The sequence below is a fragment of the Opisthocomus hoazin genome, chromosome 6 (assembly GCF_030867145.1).
Source record: "Opisthocomus hoazin isolate bOpiHoa1 chromosome 6, bOpiHoa1.hap1, whole genome shotgun sequence".
Lineage (NCBI taxonomy): Eukaryota > Metazoa > Chordata > Aves > Opisthocomiformes > Opisthocomidae > Opisthocomus > Opisthocomus hoazin.
In genome coordinates, this window is record NC_134419.1 from 58,779,834 (window position 1) to 58,800,594 (window position 20,761).

Consider the following 20,761-nt stretch of genomic DNA (forward strand, 5'->3'; position numbering starts at 1 on the left):
TGGCAGCCAGTCACAAGTGGTGTTCCCCAGGACTCAGTTGTGGGGTCATTCCTGTTTAATATTTTTAGCAATGATCTGGATGAGACAAATGAGTGGTCTCTCAGTTAGTTTGCAGACACCAGATTGGGTGGGAGCATAGGTAGGCAGGCTCTGCAGAGGGATTTGGACAAGCTGGATTGATGGGCCAGGCCAACTGTATGAGTTTCAACAAGGCTGACTGCTGGGTCCTGCACTTTGGTCACAACAACCTCAGGCAATGCTACAGGCTTGGGGAGGAGTGGCTGGAAAGGTGCCTGGCGGAAAAGTACCTGGTGGTGCTAGCTGACAGCCAGCTGAACATGAGCCAGCAGTGTGCCAAGGTGGCCAAGGAGGCCAATGGCATCCTGGCTTGTATCAGGGATAGTGTGGCCAGCAGGAGTGGCGAAGTGATTGTGCCCCTGTACTTGGAACTGGTGAGGCCGTGTCTCAAGTACTGTGTTCAGTTTTGGGCCCCTTGCTACAAGGAGGACAGTGAGGAGCTGGAGCATGTCCAGAGAAAGGCAACGAAGCTGGTGAAGGGTCTGGAGAACAAGTCTTATGACTGAGGGAGCTGGGGCTGCTTAGTCTGGAGGAAGATGAGGGGAGAGTTGTAGAGTTGCTCTCTACAACTACCTGGAACGAGGGTGTAGTGAGGTAACAGGCAATAAGACAAGGGGAAATAACCTGGAGTTGCATCAGGGGAGGTTTAGACTGGATATTAGGAAAAATTTCTTCACTGAAAGAGTGGTCAGGCATTGGAACAGGCTGCCCAGGGAAGTGGTGGAGTCACCGTCCCTGGAGATGTTCAAAAAAACATGTAGGTATAGCACTTCAGGACATGGCGTAGTAGGCAGTGTGGTGTTGGGCTGATGGTTGGACTTGATGATCTTAGAGGTCTTTTCCAACCTTAATGATTCTATGATTCTATTTTATGATTCTAAGAGACGTTCCCCATGCCAGTTTAGAAAGACTGGGGGAAGAAACGTTTTGATCTATGTCATGGTGCAAGTTCCTATGAAGAGCTTTTTCGCTACTGAGCTTTCACATTAAAGTTTAAGAAACATTTAAGGCAGGAGATTTTTTTAATTCTACTCCAACAGCTTTTGGCCCCCAGGGTTCTTGGCTAGTGAACAGCACTTTTTGATATTCTAATAATTAGAAGTTATTAATACGAACAGCCAAGAAGAAATGAGGATGCAGAAAAGAAATAGAAGAATTCACTATCTTTTTCCTCTCTCCCCCAGTATGTCTTTGAAGCCCTTCTAGGCACTGAAGAAAGGTGTAAAGAATCAGTCCAAATCACGATGAGGCATATGCAGCAGATGTAATGCCTATAAATAAAGTGCAAGTGCTCTCACTGTAGCCACCCATTTGCAAATACCTCCCACATTCTTTTCCAAGCTGCTACTCCCAACTTATTCCCCACTTAACACGAATCACTGCCAGGCCCACCCATGGTGCAAATCAATACACATTATTTCTCCTTTAGCCCTTCCAGCCTTTCCTTCTGCTTTACCCACATTAATGCTAGATGCTTTGGCTGTATTTTTTACTGTGCCCGACAAAGTCAATCCTACTTGAAAAACAAGAGACTGAAGCAAATGCCTCAGAACAAAGGCTTCAGTGAAAGTGGGAATTCCTCTCAAAGAAGTCCTCTGAGCACATGCTTTAAATTCAGAGAGAACAGAACGGTCTGAAGAGTTGAAGATAAAGTGCATCACTATCATAAGAACAGTGCGTGTAATTTTAAAGTCAGAATTGCAGGCAGTCACTGGTAAAATAAGAGAAGTATTTCATCCTTCTGCACTTATGTGTCTGTTCTACTTGTATGCATGCAGGAAAGCAAGTGCCTACCATTGGGCATCAAGTATGGTTAATGGCATCAGCTCCAGAAGGCCAATCTAGAAAATAACGGAAGCAAGAAGGTTAAGCCAAGCGCATCGGACAGTTAAAGTGATTCCACAAAATAGTGACCTCCTGTAAACAGCCTACAATGTGTTACGGATGAGAAAGGAAAGCAGACAGTAAGCCTTTGGGCACAAGCACGTCTCTGCACACAGGCTTGTTAACCTGGAAGCAACCAAGAATGAGGAGTACATACAGACTTCTTGGAAAGTGTTATTTGCAAAACTTTGGCAAATCCAGGCAGGTGAAAAATCTCATTTAGTGGCTTACAACTTAAACAGAAGACAATGTTAGGTTTGTTATTTTCATGGAGCACTAGGTGCTCATCTGTAACATGCTCTTTCTGGCAGAAAAGTTTTAACCATTGTTATTTTTATAGACCGCATTAGCTGTCAATATGAAATACCTCATCTCTATGTGGTGTCAAGTCCTGCACTAAGATTTGTTAACTTCCTGATTACGCAAGAGGAGAAGCTGTACCCGATAACAGAATCCAGCCTTACCCTAACATTAGCTCAGTACTAGCAGCTGACCCAGACAAGGCATGGTGGTGGTTTTGATAGTTTTCAAGTCATGATGCAGATATCCTTAGCAAGCAGTAAAGTAAGACATACAGACAGATCTGGTTTAACAGACTCCATTTACTATTTATCAATTATTTCCTCTATAGATCTGTTCAATAAAACAAACTATACTTTGTGTCATAGATTACTTCATTGCAGGTATTGCACAGGCTATATTCGTCTGGGAACCGTGGAAACAAGATAGCAGGAGGTTACTGTCTTTTTTTGAAGATACATCATTCAGTGCAATTAGATCCAGCACAAAAGAATACTAACCATTTAAAATGGGTAATCTCATTTAAATATCCACAGCCATCTCGTTTCATCTCTACTGGATTACCAAATCCAGAGTATTAGTACTGGACAGGGCATAAGAAAGGTCTCCTCTCTGCGATACACTCCCCTTGGCTACTGGCCTCCGAAGGCATTCAGCGGGTCATCAAATGTGCTCAGTGTCTTGCTTTCAGATTTTGCTTCTGAGGCTGCTTGGGAAGATCGGCTTTTGGTAGTGGGTATCTTGACTTGGCTGCTAGAGAAGATATCATCTAAAGGAGAGGGGGTGGAGGAAAAAAAGATAGATTTTAATGTGGCAGTGACTGCCAAACAGAAGTAACATTGTACATAAGAGTCTCCAGCACACAGCAGTGACTGCCAAGGACATTCTGTGACAAACAAATGCTTTCCTGCTGCTTGTGATTCTAGATGCATTTGTAAGGAAATATGTGGGAGCTGACAGCTGTAAGTCAAATTAAGAATATTTTTTCTTTTCAGTAGAGCAGAGTAATACTTGTAGTTTGCAATACGTTCAAGCTCTCATAAGCATTTGAGAAGTACTAATAAATTAAACCTCGAAAATAAATTCCATCGTGCAAATGCTAGATAACATGCCTCTTATCTAGAACATTAGCGTCTGAGGAACCTGAGAGATCGAAGAGCTATGAGACTGTTGCCAAAGAAAATAAGAGGAAAAGATGGTACTTGCTAGCAACTACTGCTGCGACATCCACTAGCCATATGAAAGTCTTTATTCTACAACACAATAAGAACGCAGCATGAATCTCTTGAGAACAGAGCACAGCTGAAAAGCAAAGAGGCAGACAGCTACAAGTGCCATCCTACTGAATATTAAAAAAAGTCTGTCTACAGTCATGAATCAAGATCTCCCACCACCTTCCTCAATACAAGCATTTCTGTTACGAATAATTAGGACCACAAAGTGGAAAAATATCATGTTTCTCTTAAGATAGAGTTCTCTCCTGAAGGATAACAGGTAGATGAACCCTCCAATCCAGATACCCTGTGCCAGCAGCAGAGCTCACAGACCTGCAGCTTGTGCTGTGGCTAGTGCTGCTCGTGTTTAGGACTGTGTTGTGCTCATGGAAAGAGATGGAGCTGCTACCACACACATGCTGAAGTGTTGCCCTGAGGTTTCCTGGGCACACACAACAGCAGATCTCTTCCTATACACTAAGGTTTTAAATTTAGGATACTCAGATTATGCAGTTGGACTATGAGGGGATAAAAAAAATTACAAGACTGAGATATGTGGATCACTAGTAATTCACAAGACTGGTATAAGTAGCCGATAACTGGTCTTGAATCCCTACTAAGAAAACACAGGTCTTACACAGAGGTTCATATAGTCATTTACCGCTCCAGAGTCTAAAACTTAAGTATTTTAGCCTTCAGTATGTATCCTAACCTTAAGCAGAGGCCAAGCATGGAGTGGCCTATCGCAATGTGCTTGCCTTTCTCTTCTTGCTACTTCTTCCACTCCAGCACATCTGCTACTGTGCTTGATCGCAGGGATTACACAGGAATAATCCAGGACACCTTTCAGCACTAGAGCAGTTTAGAAAGGAAGTGAAACAGAGTAATCCCCTACTAGCATCACTCCAAAGCAAGAAGCTGTCACATGGATTAGCTTTATAGCAGAGGGGAAATATAGTAAGGGCCATCAGTAGTAGAGGTATGACTCCCATTTATGACAAGGCTTAAGGAATAGGAAAGTTTTGGCCATGAAAAACAGTATTTGACAGTGCACAAGAAAAGCTCAGTCACCATTTTGCAGACTCTCACAGACAGGCAGAGGTGACGTCAAGATGTTTGTGTCATCAGTTGTAAGGTCACTGAGAAGGCTAGGAGAATAGAGACCTTGGAAAGAGTTTTTCTAATACTGCCATCACAAGCCTAACACAAGTGTAGTACATACTGACTAGAAGCTGTGGTAGGACAAAGCAAGTAGCTTGCAGCTGCTCAAACTTGCAGCCCCTCAAACTGCACCCACCTGCTGTTTTATTTGCAGGAGAAAGGATCTCTTAAGGCAACCATATACAGCCCTGATATGATAAAGTGCTACCATGATCACGTAAGACAACCCTTAACCTGAAGCATAGGCCAGTGCCAGTTCTACCACTCTACTGCCAGCAGGACACCCTCACCTTCAGGCATCTTTCCCACACTTCTGTTGGTGTTCTGGAGCTCTATAGCTCTGGGCACAAAGCAGCTGCGTATCTATGGCTGTACCACAAAACAGTGAACACCCTAGAGGAAGATGAAGTCTATCAGATACAGGGTGCTGTAGATGCTCTAGGTATCAAGACCAGATGTGACATCAAACAACAAGCTCTAGCACCAGAGTAGATGTCAAAAGTGGAAGTGCAAATGATGGGTTCTGTTGTGGCTGACTTCCAAGATACTTTCAAGTGGCACTCTACAGCTATTTTTTTCCCCAAAATGAGGTTGAGATTTTTGTGCTGAAATGTTTGGAAGGGGGAAGCTGTTTAAGAAATTCTTTCATTTACTATAGGCTACATGAAAAAATGTAAATTATTAAAATAAGATATTTTAATCATCCAATATATATTTTAAATACCTTGCCTGCAAATGTTTAAGCCTTATTTTTTATATCAGTTGAGAAGGTTTTGAAATCTCAAGATGTTCATTCTCTGGCAAATTTTCTAACATTTACAGACTTCAGCGAGGTCATTCCATAAGGCTGGAATGCTTAACAGCAGTCCAAGCAAAACAGTGATAAGTCAGAATCAGTTTGAATAGGTTAGAAAGAATGAAGACTGACAAAAGTCAAAGCTAGAGGAGAAGGGAATTTTTTCTTCCTTAGGGGAAAAGAAATGCATGTAATCCCAAAGAAGAGCTATAAACATGAAGAACCTGAGGACAAACAGATACAGTCAGGGATCAAATGACTTTCAATACCTCCACTGATGGAGAACAAGAAAGGAGCATGCTTTGCATTATTTCACATTACTATATGCTGCTTTTTCAACAAATTATACAGGGCAAACTTTTGCTCTCAGGTGTAGTATTTGTAAATTGCTCTGGGTATATATGGATGTAAACAAAATCTTATGGGCTCCAAGGTAGACAACACAATAGTGAAGGTGAGGTGGGAGAAGACACTAATTTCTTCATATCAGCAATTCATCTGAAAGTACAACACAAAAAGCTGTGCAAATTGAAACAGAGAAGGTATCTGTTAGAGCCATAACAACATGAGATTGGTCCCTTACACCAGACAAGAGTAATTGTCTAGTTCCCACAGGTGAGAAAACTCTGACAGGAATTAAACTATTCCTTCTCTCAGAATAATTTTATACACTCTCCTAAACTATTTAAATGCCATGCTGGTTCTACAAATCTAAGAAGTTCTCATCCAAGGTTAAAATCCAAAAGTGATGAGAGATTTCAGAGCATTTAAAAAGTTAAAAGAAAGCAAAGGGTTCTAAAAACATCTCCGAGGAATGCAACTCAGGACAGTATTATGAGACTAGCAGCAAGACATTAGACACTTACCCATATCATCATCAAATATTGATTTTTGTTCCACTTTTTTCTTGGTTGTCTTTTCTTTCAGTTTTACAGTGAGATCCGCAAAAATATCAATGTTATCATCAAACAGGTTAGCCTCTAGCATTTTCTCTTTTGCTTTGTTCATTGGTTTAATTGCCTCAGTAGCAAATATATCATCCTTGGCACAAAGCACAGAGAGATCATCAATACACAACACACTTCAAGGGAATAGTCAAGTTACCTGTAAACAGCAGCTGAGATGTTTAGAAGACTGACAGCCTTGGGCTTCTCAAATCTGAGAAGTTCAAGTCCCTTCACCCCGTGGAGGACTTGGCAGAAGAGCCTTAGTGTGGGATTGTGCACAGGTGAAGTACAGCACACACAGGCTTGTATCAGCTGCCCATCCTACCCACTTTATTCCTGTTTTAAGTTATTTGAGCTGCTGTGCATTGAACAGACAGCTAAGAGATAAAAACCAAATACTTTCTTACTCTGAAAAATGTCATGATTGTAGGTGTGTTGTCACAGCACATTCAGTGACATGCCTGCTCTGTGTTAAGGCTCCACCTTTTATTTCACTCTTGCTAATAAGGGGGCAAACATCCAAAGAAAGGGTTTCTATTGCCCAGTAGCAGAGCACAACTGACATTTTACTTCACTACCAATCCTGCACATTCCATCCTGCTCAGCAGCCTCCACTAAGCCTCTAAGTAGAGGGTTCTGCATAATTCCCTGGGGATCAAAGAGGCCAAGGTGGCAGGCTCAATCATTACCTCAAAGATATCTTGGGCAGTAGGGTCAACAGCTTGCTGGACAGCAGATTTAAACTCCTTTTTTCCAGTTTTCTGACAAGTGAAGAGAGAGTCGTCTTCATCTTCCTCCAAAAAAGGTATAGGGCTGCTTTTTGTTGAAGACTTTTGCTGTACATGCTGGAAGAGATCATTACTGTCCTGATCACCAAGAACAGACACATCAGGCTTTTTCTCCCTGCTCTTGATGGGTTTGTTAGCCACACTGTCTGGCATTCCCTCCTTTAACTTTGATTGTGCAGCTGGTCTGGATGTTGAGCTGCTTGCAAAAAGGTCTTCTGATGCAAACAGATCATTCCCTTGGTCTGTGGATTCTGGATGAAGGAGTGAGTTTGTCCCAGCAGGCAGAACACTGCTGTGAGCTGGTAGTGACAAGCCAGAGAGAAAGCCGTTTTCCTTGGACTCTGCTTCAGTAGCAAAAGGCTCCTTTACATTCACTACTGCCGATGTTTGTTTCGGTAGAGAGATTTGTGACTCTTTAGCACTGTCCATTTCCTCACTCTCTTCAGACTCTTGGGCAGCCAGACGGCGCACCATTCTGCTAGGTGGTCTTCGTTTTCCTGTAACCTTGATCCTGGTCTGCAAGAAAGAAGTAAAAGCTGAGCAGGGTTACATAGAAGGAAAAAACCCTGCACTTCACAGAAGACAGGTTAGGATTCCTGTTATGCTTCCTTGTGTCACTTTGTCTGCCTTCACAACATTGCAATTAACTTGCATTACCCATTTCATACTAGCACACTGAAACTGAATTAACTACAAGTTCTGCTCAGAGCTCTGGTTTAAGTACCTTAAACAATTACATGTACATTTCAACAAAAAGGAATCTTGAGCAAGGAATACTGACCAGACGTTCATTTAAGTTATAGTGATAAGCAGCAGGAACCGTGCATCATCAGCTCAGCATCATCCATTCTCCCGATTTTTCAGAAAGGGGACAGACAGACAAGTGGGACATTCAAGCTTGGAGTAGTTTACAGGAAGGTTCAGAAAAATAACCCAGGACTATTGATTTGCTGCCCTCTGATCATTCCACAGCAGGTGGAACTGGGGTACAAAAGCAACAGCACTCGCAAGTAGAGTCACAACACAGGTCAGCAAGTCACTCTAGCCCCTCAGCTTTCGGTAATACCTCAGCCTGATAGCTTGCTAATCCAGGGGCTTCTGTGGCACAGCTAGTCTGTCCAAGTCCTGACTAATTATGTTTTCCATTAATTTCATTTTATGCGTAGCCTGCTGCAGTTCATTCCTCTGCTGCTTTTAAAGAAGCCGCCCCTGCAAGTTTCCATTATAGCCTCTACCATATCCCACATGAACAGGAGTATTCACACAGGTAGGAAACAGATCAGTACAACCTCCTCTTCCCTTTTGTTAGCTGCTGTGTTGGAGCAGAAGGACAATCTGGATGGACATGCTATAACATAGCTTAAAGGAGCCATGTGCTTTTGTCAGAATCATTGTAGAAGCACATCAGCCTGAGTGTGGGGCTGTATTGATCAGAGCAGCGCTGAAAGCCACAAAAATTATGATGGAAGGGAGATGCACTTGAAATAACTGATCCCTCCTCCGTGCACTGTTCTTTGAAAGGACAACCAGAACATTGGTTTGTTCCAGCCTTTGGAAAAACGTGCATTTGGCTGCATATATTTACTGCTGAAACTCAAACTTCAAAGATTCAAGAAGCAATGGCATGCCAAATTAAAACATGTAACCTGAGCCACAAAAACATTCACTATATAGTTACTGAGATGCTTCTTCTCAGATTACTTCTGTAAACAAACATGCATCATCACCGTGCTAAAATGAACATTAAGGTTGACCATATGCAGCTACAGCTCTATTCTTTTGCAAGTCTATCTATTTAGAAGTATCATGATAGACAGTTTTGTCTGTTGTGCAGGACATGCTGCTATTGGAAATACCTATGCCCACATGGTAATGCATTAGTCTTAGTCTTATGTACAAGCTTCAAACCCATTTGACAACTAAGGAGTTGTGTCAGCCATTGTGGTGACAGCTGCTGCATCTTCCCAGGTCACCTCTGCTGCTCATCTAGTAATGAACAGCCCCAGCAGCATTAAAGAAAAAGAATCAAAGTTAAGATCCTAAATTATCTTATTCAAATCGCTGCTTTCAGGAAATCCAAGAGATTTATAAAATCATAAGGACTCAGACCAAATCTTAACTACATGGTTCAAGCTTTTTTTTTTTTTAAAGAACCACTAAATCTTTAATTAGAATATGCTTTTTGCAGTCCATACAGTAAAAGGCATCAATAAAAAACAAGTGAGTCAGGAGCAGAGATCTGCCATATCAAAAGCTATAACACTTTTTTTGTTTTGGTTGTGTGTGGATTTTTTCCTTCAAACCAAAGGTTTTGTTTGAAAAAGAATTGGGAGTGACAGTTCAGGACAACATGACATTTTTATCCACAGAGGAGGTAAAGGTCAACCTACAGCAGTGATGCATTCTTGATACCTTGCCATAGTGGCTGTCCATGATATTTTATACTTAGCCTAGAAAGATGCCTTTTTTATGGTTTTCAGGTTGGTGTCTCCTGGGACAGGAGAAGATGTTATGGCCTAATAGGGAAAACCACTGTATTTGGGGAACATACACATGTACCTTAAAAGGGCACAGCATTAGGCATATGCATAAGCCCCTTACAGAACTAAGAATGTTTCTCTTCAGTGGTCCACAGAAGTGAGAGTGGATTAGACTTCCACACATCAATTTAGATTCAGATAGATCACACTGTTAGTAGAACCTGCATACCAAAACACAAATTCCCGCATGAGGACCAACTGTGTTTTTAATCCCCCTTTCTATCCTCCTAAATACCAAGGTTACCTTATTGGCACTGTGCAAGGTATCCGCTTGCATAGGCTGATCAAAGCTTACACCTAGTTCTTCATTGTTTCCTGCAGCAGATAAGGCTTCACTGTTCCGTACGTCCCTGGGCTCATGCAATGGAGTGTCCAGAACTGGCAATGGTGACTTTAGATTGGAGATCTTAGGCATTGCACCAGGTAGTAAGGCTGCAGGGTTAATAGCTAAGTTAGCCTACAAAACAGAAGAAACAAAGACATACACACAAAAAGAGACCATGTTAATACTGCTTGAGAGCAAGCATGGCTCCAGAGAAGCAGCAAGAACTAGTGTACATAGGCATTCACGTTCTGCTTCTACAAGGGCCTGGCCTTTCTCATACCTACACACTTCTGTCTCTCCCACGTCCTCTGTCTCACTAAGTCTGTGGAGTGCTCAACACTACTATTCTACATAAGGGCTTCAGGAACAGCATGGCCACATTATATCAGACCAGACACCTATGCAGCTCAGTATCCTGTCTGAGGACAACAATGGTTCTGACCTTGAAAGTGATACTGTGATATAGACAGTTATTAGTCATTTCATACCAGAGAAGGGACATAACCAAAACCCCAAACCCCTCAGAGTCTCTGAACATACCCCTAAGAGTGTCTGAACATACTTAAAATAATGCTGAGAAGAATAGCAGGTCAAAGAGGAGCCCACCCTTTGCCCCCCAAATAGAGTAAATAGTGATGCTCAGAGTCAGGTCTGAAATGGGAGGGGGAAATAATATTAAACATGCAATACAGAAAAAGTAATAGAAAATACTCCATGTGAAAAAAAAATATTGCAAAAGTAAGGTAAGGAAGCAAAAAGATTGTTTCAGGGAGAACCATCAGTGAGGCAAGGAAGATTGCTTTTTTTTTTTTTTTAAGTCAAAATGCCAGGAAAGTTAATTACTTGTAGCTTTCCAATCCGCGATGAGGGCTCTTTGGTTTTAATGGTAACAGGGCCTGTAGATTTCTGCACAAAATTACACTGGATTAAACAAGTGGACAAGTTGTTATCAACCAGACCATAGCTTGCTTTTGTAATACATCTGTAAAAAGCAACTCATCACTTACCAATTTCTTCTGAAGATACCTTGTTATCATCATGTTCTACTGCCAGAGCAACAGTCACTCAGTTAAGTTCCCCACATGCTATAGCTCCATCTTCACTATCACATTTCATTCCACACTTCTCCTACCCATTATTACACTTTGCCACAGTAAGCCAACAACTTCCATCTTCTCTACGTCATACACAACACCAGTCAACCAAACTGTGACAGCTACCATCCCTCCTTGCTTATTCCCTCCCCTAAGACCTTGTGAAACCATGTTGCCAGATCATGAAATAATTAACTTTTCTCTTTGTGACTGGCCATAATAGGGCCACAGACATCAATGAAGCCAACAGGGCTACAAAATTGTACTTCTCAGCCTACAAGGAAAACAGCTTCAGAGAAGTGAGTGCTGCTCCATAGAAAGCAGGGCATCAGTGCCAGAAGCAAGACTAGACTGAAAGAGCAAGAGCAGCTGTTTGGTCTGAAGACTTAGGTGAATTCTGGGACTCAGGGATGAACCAAATCAGCTAAGGTGCTCTTCCCAGGGCTTGATCTCCACAAGTTTGTAGTTTACCCTGGTTCTGTGAGCTAGGCTGTCCTGCTGTTGGTGTGACTGGGCAGTCAGTTCTCCTTCAGCCAGACTCAAGTACCTGAGGGTTTGCAAGGGTTAGGACACTGGTTTGGGGGTCCTGTCAGCATGACAGAGGAATCTGTGTCTGAAGAGATTTTTCTCCACTGAAATGCATGTGGTGTTCAGCTGAACCTCAGACAGGCTGAGATCATTCCTACAAAAGGCTGTCAATAGCTACAGAAAAGGGAAGATGAGCATGGTTCTAGATTTCAAGGAATACTTCACCATAAGGGAAGACAGACTAATTACTAGCTCTACAGACTTGCTCTGTGTTTCTCTGCCCAGTGGAGAAAAAAAACCAACACCCACCCCCTCCAATGAAAAGCTAATCTCCTACAAATGGAAATCCAGCAAGCAGCTCTGGTGAGGCACAAGCCAGAATTCAGGTCCAAACTGCCTCTCCCAGAGACCCTTGGTTCTGCAAGATCAAGGACAGGAGCAGGAGTCTTGTTTGCTCATTGTAAAGTCTCCAAGGTAAGATTCTCAACAGCCACAGACTTGCATTGCATGCCCTGATCTCCTTTCTGAGAGAGCTTACCTATAAAGATCACATTCACTCCAACAGACATTGGCACTTCAGAGAAGAATGAACCACCCATTTTCAGAACAGCTGGACCTGAGGTGTAGTCACTGCCTTGTACTTTGCCCTTGTAAGTGTGTGAGCAATGAATAAACCACTGTCAACAGCATTTAAACTTCTTGCTAGTAACAGTGCACCTACTGATAAGCAGAGACAAGTCTGGTTACGCATTGCCACTTTGCAGCCAGTGGATACAGGCATTAGTTTTGACCTTTTCAATAGGCTTATTTAAAGCTAAATGATACACCTCTTTTTCCTTTGCATGCTATTCAAGGCACAAGATTTAGGTACTTGCCTCTGTAGTTACTGCCTTCAGAGCTTCATCTTGTTTGGCACTTAAAGCATTTTCTAGAAGGTTACCACTCTCCAAGGAAGGGCCAGTACTGACATGAAGTGTTTCCTTCTCAGCTATTTTCTGAAAGCATTAAGAGTACAGGTCAACAGGAATCAGGCAGAAAGCACAGTCTGCAGATTAAAAAAAACCAAACCCAACCAAAGCTTTTTAAAATCTTGCTTCTATCTGAAAACTAGTTATGTCTTTTGACTTGGCAATACATAGCAGGCATTGCCTTTTGGCTCTGCAATGACAAGGGCCTTCCATTCCTCCATTCCTTTAGCCCCCCTCAGCCTTTGCTGTCTATGCTAACAACAAATAATGAGAATTTCAATAAACTTCCAAATGCATACATGTTTCCTCATGCACAGGACAGCAGGGAAAATAAAAGCACAAAACTAGCTAAGGAACACTGCTGTTTTTATGTTTTCAAGCAACCAGGCTCCATATATAGCTGCCACGTGCTAATTACTTAAGAACACCCCTTCTACAGTCCTCAGATAAACTGTTTCCAGGATCTATTTCCAGTTTTCTAGCCTAATTCCAGTTATAGACATGAAAATAGACTGAAGTAAAAGCTGGCTTCAATTTAATTAAGCTAAATACTTTTAGAGTAGCAGTTTAGAATACATGTTAGGACTTTGACCTCAGACCACCTGTAATGCAGTCTAGTTCATTACTGCAGGTGCTAGCCCTCTAAAAACAATCCAGTGATCACAAGGATTTCAATACCACATTCATTATGTTAAATCAAACCAACCTGCAGAGACTTTAATCACATAAGTCACAGAGCAAGACTTTTCAGTCATGCATGAACTACAGGGAAGTAATATCAGCAAGTTAAATGACAAAACAATTAAACAATACAAACTCTACTACTCTGATTTCTGCTCAGGTGTGTTCTCTTACACCTAAGCCAGTCCAAGCAGTACACAAAAAGAATCCAATCCTCTCATCCCATTTGGGAGACCTAACGCATCTGTTTGTTCCCTATGTTTTCAAGGTCACAATGGCCATTTCTTTCTCTCAAAAAGATTTGAGAAGTCACTTCATTTCTTGTGGGAATACATATGGAAAAAATTCCTTCCATACACTTCTTTCCAGTGTCTTATATTTAAACCTTTTACAGTAGAGGAACAGATACCGGAAGGTTTGTTTTAGCAGTACTGAAGAGATCATCCTCATCGTCATCCCCAAAAAGCCCTCCATCAGATGGTGGCTTCAGGAAACGGTTTGCAGACTAAAGAGACAACGGACAAAGAAAAGATGTGTCACAGATCAAAAGCGCATCTCCCTCGGCCTGTGATGCCTCAACTAATACTAGCACTTGGCCCTCCCTGGAAATCAGTGACTTCTAAGCTATGTTCAAACAGGGAACACCAGTAGGGTGCACACTTCAAAGACTATTTTTAAATAGCAGGGTCAGAGGAGGACTTTGAACTCACCACTGACTTCTTTGGGGTGGCAAAGAGGTCAACGTCTGGATCATTGTCCTTCTGAAGTTTGTGACTGAAGAGGAGCTCTTCGTCTTGAAAGACTCCAGTGCTTTTGGGACGAGTACTTTTCTTGGAAGCCTGGAAGGAGAGGAGAAAGATCCACACAATGGTAAACTCCCTCCTTAAGGAGGTTATTTGCCTAATGATAAGGCAGGTTACAATTTGCCTGAGGGTATACTACAACCCTGGTAATAAAAATGTAAATTTAACTGCCAGTTATATATTTTACTTTGACAAAATTTGGAAAACTTACAAAGTAAATGTTTGTATTCATAGTTCAATTTGATGAGAAGACATGAACCAAAATGTATCTGTTTGCTGACCTGAGATTCAGCCGCCACTATCTACCCATAAAGCTTCCTTAGAAGGAAGAAAAAAAAAAAAACATTTCAGTATCTTATCATGAGTGTACAGTAAGTTTTATATTTTAGTAAGACTTTTATGCCTTGAATTTTTCAGCTGAAGGTGCAGGACAGAGAAGTGAGATGAATAGGATCTGGTTAATTATCTTCCTAAGCTACCTTTTTAGAGAAGAATAAAATAAAATTTAAAAAAAAAAAGTTGAAGGTCTGTAAAGCTATTATTGTTGATAGATTCCCTGTTCTCCTCCTGTTAAAGCAAACACACCCCCACAATGAACAGAACATACCGTCTGCCTACAGCAGGAACTTGTACTTTCAAAGTAGTGGGGGGGAAGGCTGACAGGCAAACTTATCACCTTATCAGCTCTTCGCTATCTGGAAAGCCACCCAATATCAGCTGCTTGGACGCCAAAAACGTCCAAATACCTTTCTATGATCATGGTCACTGTATGTACCCAGCTCTGACTTTCAAAAAGGAAAAGGCCCCACTGAATGTCTAGATAAAGGCCAGTACCTATGTTTCACCACACAGCTGTCTGTTCAGGACGTATGCAAAGGAAAGGATGCCTCTTAAGAGTGTGACTGAATGTCCGGTAGCATAACATCAGACCAAAAATCCAAGCAGTAGGAGCAGCAGCCAGAAGAATAAAGCCCAATTCTCCCCTTCCCAGTCCAAGTCTCCAAGAGCCCTAAAGGGCTGCCTCCTAAAGCTAGTTTCCAGTAGACCATTTTTGGTCCACACACCCTGTGTCCTATGATTTTTATTATTATTCCATTCTCAGCCTTTCTGTGCACCAGCTTTAGTTTTACATCAAAAGCCAGATCACATTTCTAGTGCACTAGAACAGCTGTTTATGCACAGACACATGAAAATCTAATGCACATCTAGTAGCACCCATACATGAAACATATAAAGCTAAGCAAGGAAAACAGTAGTACCTTTCAGATTTGCCTATCAAAAAGATTAAGTCCCTAATTACCTATTCTGATTTTTGCATGAATATGCATTTCAGCACCCTAATCACTTCGTGACTGTTATATGCTGACAGTCGAGTGCTTTGAAGGAAAGATTTGAAAGGATCTGCATCTTCCCAAATTCACAGGACAGATGTGGCTTCTTGCAATCATCTCACAACATGCCCCATTATACAGCAGGACAGCTACGACTTGGTCGCCATCACAGAAACATGGTGGGACAACTCACATGACTGGCATGCTGTCATGGATGGCTACAGACTCTTTAGGAAAGACAGGCCAACAAGGAGAGGTGGGGGAGTTGCTCTATATGTGAGGGAGCAACTGGAATGCATTGAGCTTGGCCCAGGGGCAGAGGAAGAATGAGTTGAGAGCTTGTGGGTTAGAATTAAGGGACAGGCTCATAAGGGTGACATTACTGTGGGAGTGTACTACAGGCCACCTGACCAGGAGGAGGCAGCTGCAAGCAGCCTCACAGTCACAGGCCCAGGTTCTAAAGGGGGACTTCAACCACCCTGACATCAGCTGGGAAGACCATACAGCTAGGCAGGCACAATCCAGGAGGTTCCTACAGAGCATCGATGATAACTTTCTGATGCAAGTGGTGGAGGAACCAACAAGGAAAGGCGCTCTGCTGGACCTTGTGTTAACAAACAAGGAGGGACTGGTTCAGGATGTGAAGGTTGGAGGTAGACTCGGCTGCAGTGACCATGAAATGGTGAACTTCAAGATCCTGCGCGGAGGAAGCAGGGCGATAAGTAGGATCAAAACCTTGGACCTCAGGAGGGCTAACTTTGGCCTCTTCAAGGAGCTACTGGGAGGAATCCCGTGGGCCAGGGCTCTCGAAGGCAGGGGGGTCCAAGAGTGCTGGTCGCTGTTTAAACATCACTTCCTTCACGCTCAGGAGCGGTGCATCCCCCTGAGAAAGAAATCTAGCAAAGGAGGCAGGAGACCCGCATGGTTGAACAAGGAGCTTCTAGCGGAGCTCAGGTGGAAGACAAAGGTACATGGAATGTGAAAAGAGGGGCAGGCCACTTGGGAAGAGTACAGGAATGTGGTCAGAGCATGCAGGGATGCAACGAGGAAGGCTAAGGCCCACCTGGAATCGAAGCTGGCAAGGGATGTCAGAAACAACAAGAAGGGCTTCTTCAACTACATCAGCAGCAAAAGGAAGGCTAGGGACAATGTGGGGCTGCTGCTGAATGAGGCGGGTGTCCTGGTGATGGAGGATGCAGGGAAAGCAGAGCTACTGAATGCCTTCTTTGCTTCAGTCTTCAGTGCCAAGGCAGGCCCTCAGGAATCCCAGGCCCCAGAGGTAAGAGAAGAAGCCCACAGAGAGGATGACTTTCCCTTGGTCGAGGAGGACTGTGTGAGGGATCACTTAAGCGATCTGGATGTCCACAAATCCATGGGCCCCGATGGAATGCACCCACGAGTGCTGAGGGAGCTCGCAGATATCATTGCTGAGCCACTCTCCATCATCTTTGAGAGGTCCTGGAGGACAGGAGAGATGCACGAGGACTGGAGGAAAGCCAATGTCACTCCAGTCTTCAAAAAGGGGAAGAAGGAGGACCCAGGGAACTACAGGCCAGTCAGCCTCACCTCCATCCCGGGAAAGGTGATGGAGCGGCTTATCCTGGAGGTCATCATCAAGCAAGTGGAGGAAAAGAAGGTTATCAGGAGTAGTCAGCATGGATTCACCAAGGGGAAATCATGCCTTGTCAATCTGATAGCTTTCTACGATGGCATGACTGGCTGGGTAGATGAGGGGAGAGCCATCGATGTTGTCTACCTTGACTTCAGCAAGGCTTTCGACACGGTTTCCCATAACATCCTCCTAGGGAAGCTCAGGAAGTGTGGCCTGGATGAGTGGTCAGGGAGGTGGATTGAGAACTGGCTGAATGGCAAAGCTCAGAGGGTTGTCATCAGCGGTGCTGAGTCTAGTTGGAGGCCGGTAACTAGTGGTGTCCCCCAGGGGTCAACAGTGGGCCCAGTCTTGTTTAACTTCTTCATCAATGACCTGGATGAAGAGTTAGAATGTACCCTCAGCAAGTTTGCTGATGACACCAAACTGGGAGGAGTGATAGAGACACCAGAAGGCTGTGCTGCCATTCAGCGTGACCTGGACAGCCTGGAAAGTTGGGCAGAGAGGAAGCTGATGAGGTTCAACAAGGGCAAGTGCAGGGTCTTGCACCTGGGTAGGAATAACCCCATGCATCAGTACAGGCTTGGGCAGGCCCTGCTGGAGAGCAGCTCTGCGGAGAGGGACCTGGGTGTCCTGGTGGACGACAGGTTGACTATGAGCCAGCAGTGTTGTCCTGGCTGCCAATAAGGCTAATGGGATCCTGGGGTGCATTAGGAGGAGTGTGGCCAGCAGGTCGAGGGAGGTTCTCCTCCCCCTCTACACTGCCCTAGTGAGGCCCCATCTGGAGTACTCTGTCCAGTTCTGGGCTCCCCAGTTCAAGAAAGATGAGGAGCTACTAGAGAGAGTCCAGCAGAGGGCTACAAAGGTGATGAGGGGACTGGAGCATCTGTCCTATGAGGAAAGACTGAGGGAGCTGGGCTTGTTCAGCCTGAAGAAGAGAAGGCTGAGAGGGGATCTTATAAATGTTTATAAATATCTCAAGGGTGGGTGTCAAGAGGATGTGGCCAAACTTTTCAGTGGTGCCCAGCGACAGGACAAGGGGCAATGGGCACAAACTGAAGCATAGGAAGTTCCAGCTGAACATGAGGAAGAACTTCTTCCCTCTGAGGGTGACGGAGCGCTGGAACAGGCTGCCCAGGGAGGTTGTGGAGTCTCCTTCTCTGGAGATATTCAAGACCCGCCTGGACAAGGTCCTGTGCAACCTGCTGTAGGCGACCTGCTTCGGCACGGGGGTTGGACTAGATGACCCACAGAGGTCTCTTCCAACCCCTACCATTCTGTGATTCTGTGATTGCCATGGATTCAACAATATTGCTGCTGAAGATTCAAAGTCTGTGTCTTGACAGTATATGCTATATTAGAAAAGCCAGACAGCAAGAATATGGCAACTGGAGGCTTTTTTAAAAAAAGTGAACACACATCCTTGAAAAAACAGAAGTAAACATAGAATTAAGATGATTCCTGCTGAACCTAAGTCTGCAGGCATACAACCACCAAGCAAACTGCAACAATACAAAGGAAATAAACGGATAAAACATAAGGCTTCAAATCCTACAGCTTTCTACTGCCTAGTACCTCTGACCTTGAGGGGTAACTGGGGAATCAGTTGTGTACAGCAGACATCAAGTAGCTGCACCAACACATCTGTACAAAATTTCTTTTTATAATAGCATGCAGCAAAATGCTTTCAAGTTAGTGGGATAGAAAATTCTACAAAGGGATTCAGGATCATGGGGAAGAGCAGGAATAATTTCTCACCCAAGAATTTGGATGTTTAGAAATAGGGAAAGATTAGCCATGACATGAAGAGAGGGAAGGGTAAAACCAAAACCTTGCCTAGAATAGTGGAGGTAGGAATACTATTTCCTAGTGCTCAAGAACTTCCCGAGACTCACCACACCAATTTCTTTCTGTGCATTTTTAATGCCATTATCGTCTTCCAGTCTCTCCTCTTCCTCCTCCTCAAACAAGCTTAACACTTTCTTAGCTTGGGTCTTGACATCTTTCGCCAGAGCTGGTGGTGATGTTGCAAACAGATCTGAACTACTGGCTGGCTCTGAGGATGTTGCTGCAAAAGGCTCCACCAAAAAAGAAAATTTTTTAAAAATTAACACATCAGCATGTTATTTAGTTCAGGTTTGCCCAAAACACCACTAAGCTTTCTTGGTTAAATACCAGCAGTGGTCAGAGTTCTGCAATCCATTACCAAGTAGACAACTATATTCAACACATTTTTCCTAAGCAGACAGGATAGCAACATGCAGATTAGCAAGACACAGTAGAAAAAAAGGGGAACACACATTATGGCTTTGAAGGGAACACAAGTTTTCTCCTGTATCCTACACTGTAGCACTGCTGATAAGCAGCCTCCTGCATAAGGTTTCCTCCTCATCTGTATGTCAGGTTGCATGTGCACCACAAGGCTTCATTAAGCAGCTTTGACATTGTCTCTGAGGTACCTAGTTCATGCAACCTGGGATTGTCTGGAGTGGGCAGCATTACCTGAACCTTGAATGCACTCAGGAAAGTACAAAGCATAATAACTACTCTGGAAATTCATCAGCTGGTAATTCCCCAACAATCACTCAGTAAGGCCATGCCCAAGAGTAAGTTCTGCTGAAGCTTCTTCAATAATACAAGAATAATAAACATCAATACTGTTCTATAATAGTGGTACCCAGAAGATATTCATAATCCTGAAAGCCACAGCTACCAACACCCTTTGTAACTCAGACTACGTTGGAACAAAGTTACTGAGCTTGAAGCAAAGCATACACATTAGTATAGACTATATTTTAAAGGAAAGCTCTGTTCATGCGAAAGAAGATTACCCAACCCAGTCTGGAGGAAAACCAAAAGAGATTCCTTCCTCCGTCCCCCAGAAAAACCCCAAACAATTCTCTCACGTATGTCAGCTGGGAAACAACTTTTAAATGCCATTTAACCAATTTGCTGTTTGACTGACAAGTGATTTTACTAAATGGAGACAGAGTTATCCTCTCCTTCGCAACAGAAGAGGCAATGTAGAAAAAGAATTCTGTCCCAGAGCAGCGCTGTTAGATTCTTTTTTTTAAAATGAACTTTTACCAAACTTCAGATAAATGTAAAAAAATCCCTCACTTTTTCCTTTGTTTGCTTCCCTGCAACATCTGTTCTTCCAGGCACAGGAACTGCTCCAGGCTCTTCTAAACACCACGATGTATCTTCTACATGGTTAGGCTTTGCTCCTGTATGTGGCAGATCTTCCTTTTTCTCCTTTTCTTCTTCATTAAAGAAAGGTGGTGCTTGTGCAGGTTTTACTTTCTCCTACAAAATTAAGAGAATGTCGTTGACACAAAACTGGTGGGTATATAAGAAGCATATGCTTCTGTGGGATAGCAGTCTCAGTTTGCTTTCTGCAGGGATCCAGGACACTGGCAACATGCTTGACTTCTCCAGCTTTCCTCCCATGGGACATTCTGGTTTGTGATTTTGATTTCTAGTATTATAGGCTCTTGAGTCTGGTTGAAGAGTGCCAGGCAGCAGTTGCAAGCTTAGAGCGGATGCCCTGGGAATCTTGTCTGGTTGCTGCATAGTCTCCTGTGACTACCAGCAGCTACACTGTGACTTGCCTGTTTCTTCTTCCATTCCCAAGCCTATTACATTTATGGGACATGACAACTGCTTTTCTCGTAAGCAGAAAGGCAAGAGGGGAGAGGGGGGGGCACACACACA

General features: G+C 43.3%; 1 protein-coding gene across 7 annotated transcripts in view; it reads right to left on the bottom strand.

The window, feature by feature from the left end:
* Positions 1-2,546: 2,546 nt before the first annotated feature.
* Positions 2,547-20,761, bottom strand: part of LOC104334735 (WASH complex subunit 2) — a 61,965-nt gene continuing 43,750 nt past the window's right edge. For 3 of the 7 annotated variants that reach the window (XM_075423325.1, XM_075423327.1, XM_075423323.1), the window contains 10 exons: positions 20,168-20,353; positions 18,943-19,125; positions 14,015-14,143; positions 13,714-13,809; positions 12,531-12,650; positions 10,877-10,954; positions 9,953-10,165; positions 7,070-7,684; positions 6,300-6,474; positions 2,547-3,031 (listed from right to left, as the gene is read on the bottom strand). In XM_075423325.1, the coding sequence (XP_075279440.1) occupies positions 2,895-3,031; positions 6,300-6,474; positions 7,070-7,684; positions 9,953-10,165; positions 10,877-10,954; positions 12,531-12,650; positions 13,714-13,809; positions 14,015-14,143; positions 18,943-19,125; positions 20,168-20,353 (1,932 nt within the window). In that variant the 3' untranslated portion in view covers positions 2,547-2,894. The remainder of the gene's footprint in view (positions 3,032-6,299; positions 6,475-7,069; positions 7,685-9,952; positions 10,166-10,876; positions 10,955-12,530; positions 12,651-13,713; positions 13,810-14,014; positions 14,144-18,942; positions 19,126-20,167; positions 20,354-20,761) is intronic. The other 4 variants (XM_075423324.1, XM_075423329.1, XM_075423328.1 and 1 more) reach the window with 4 other exon arrangements.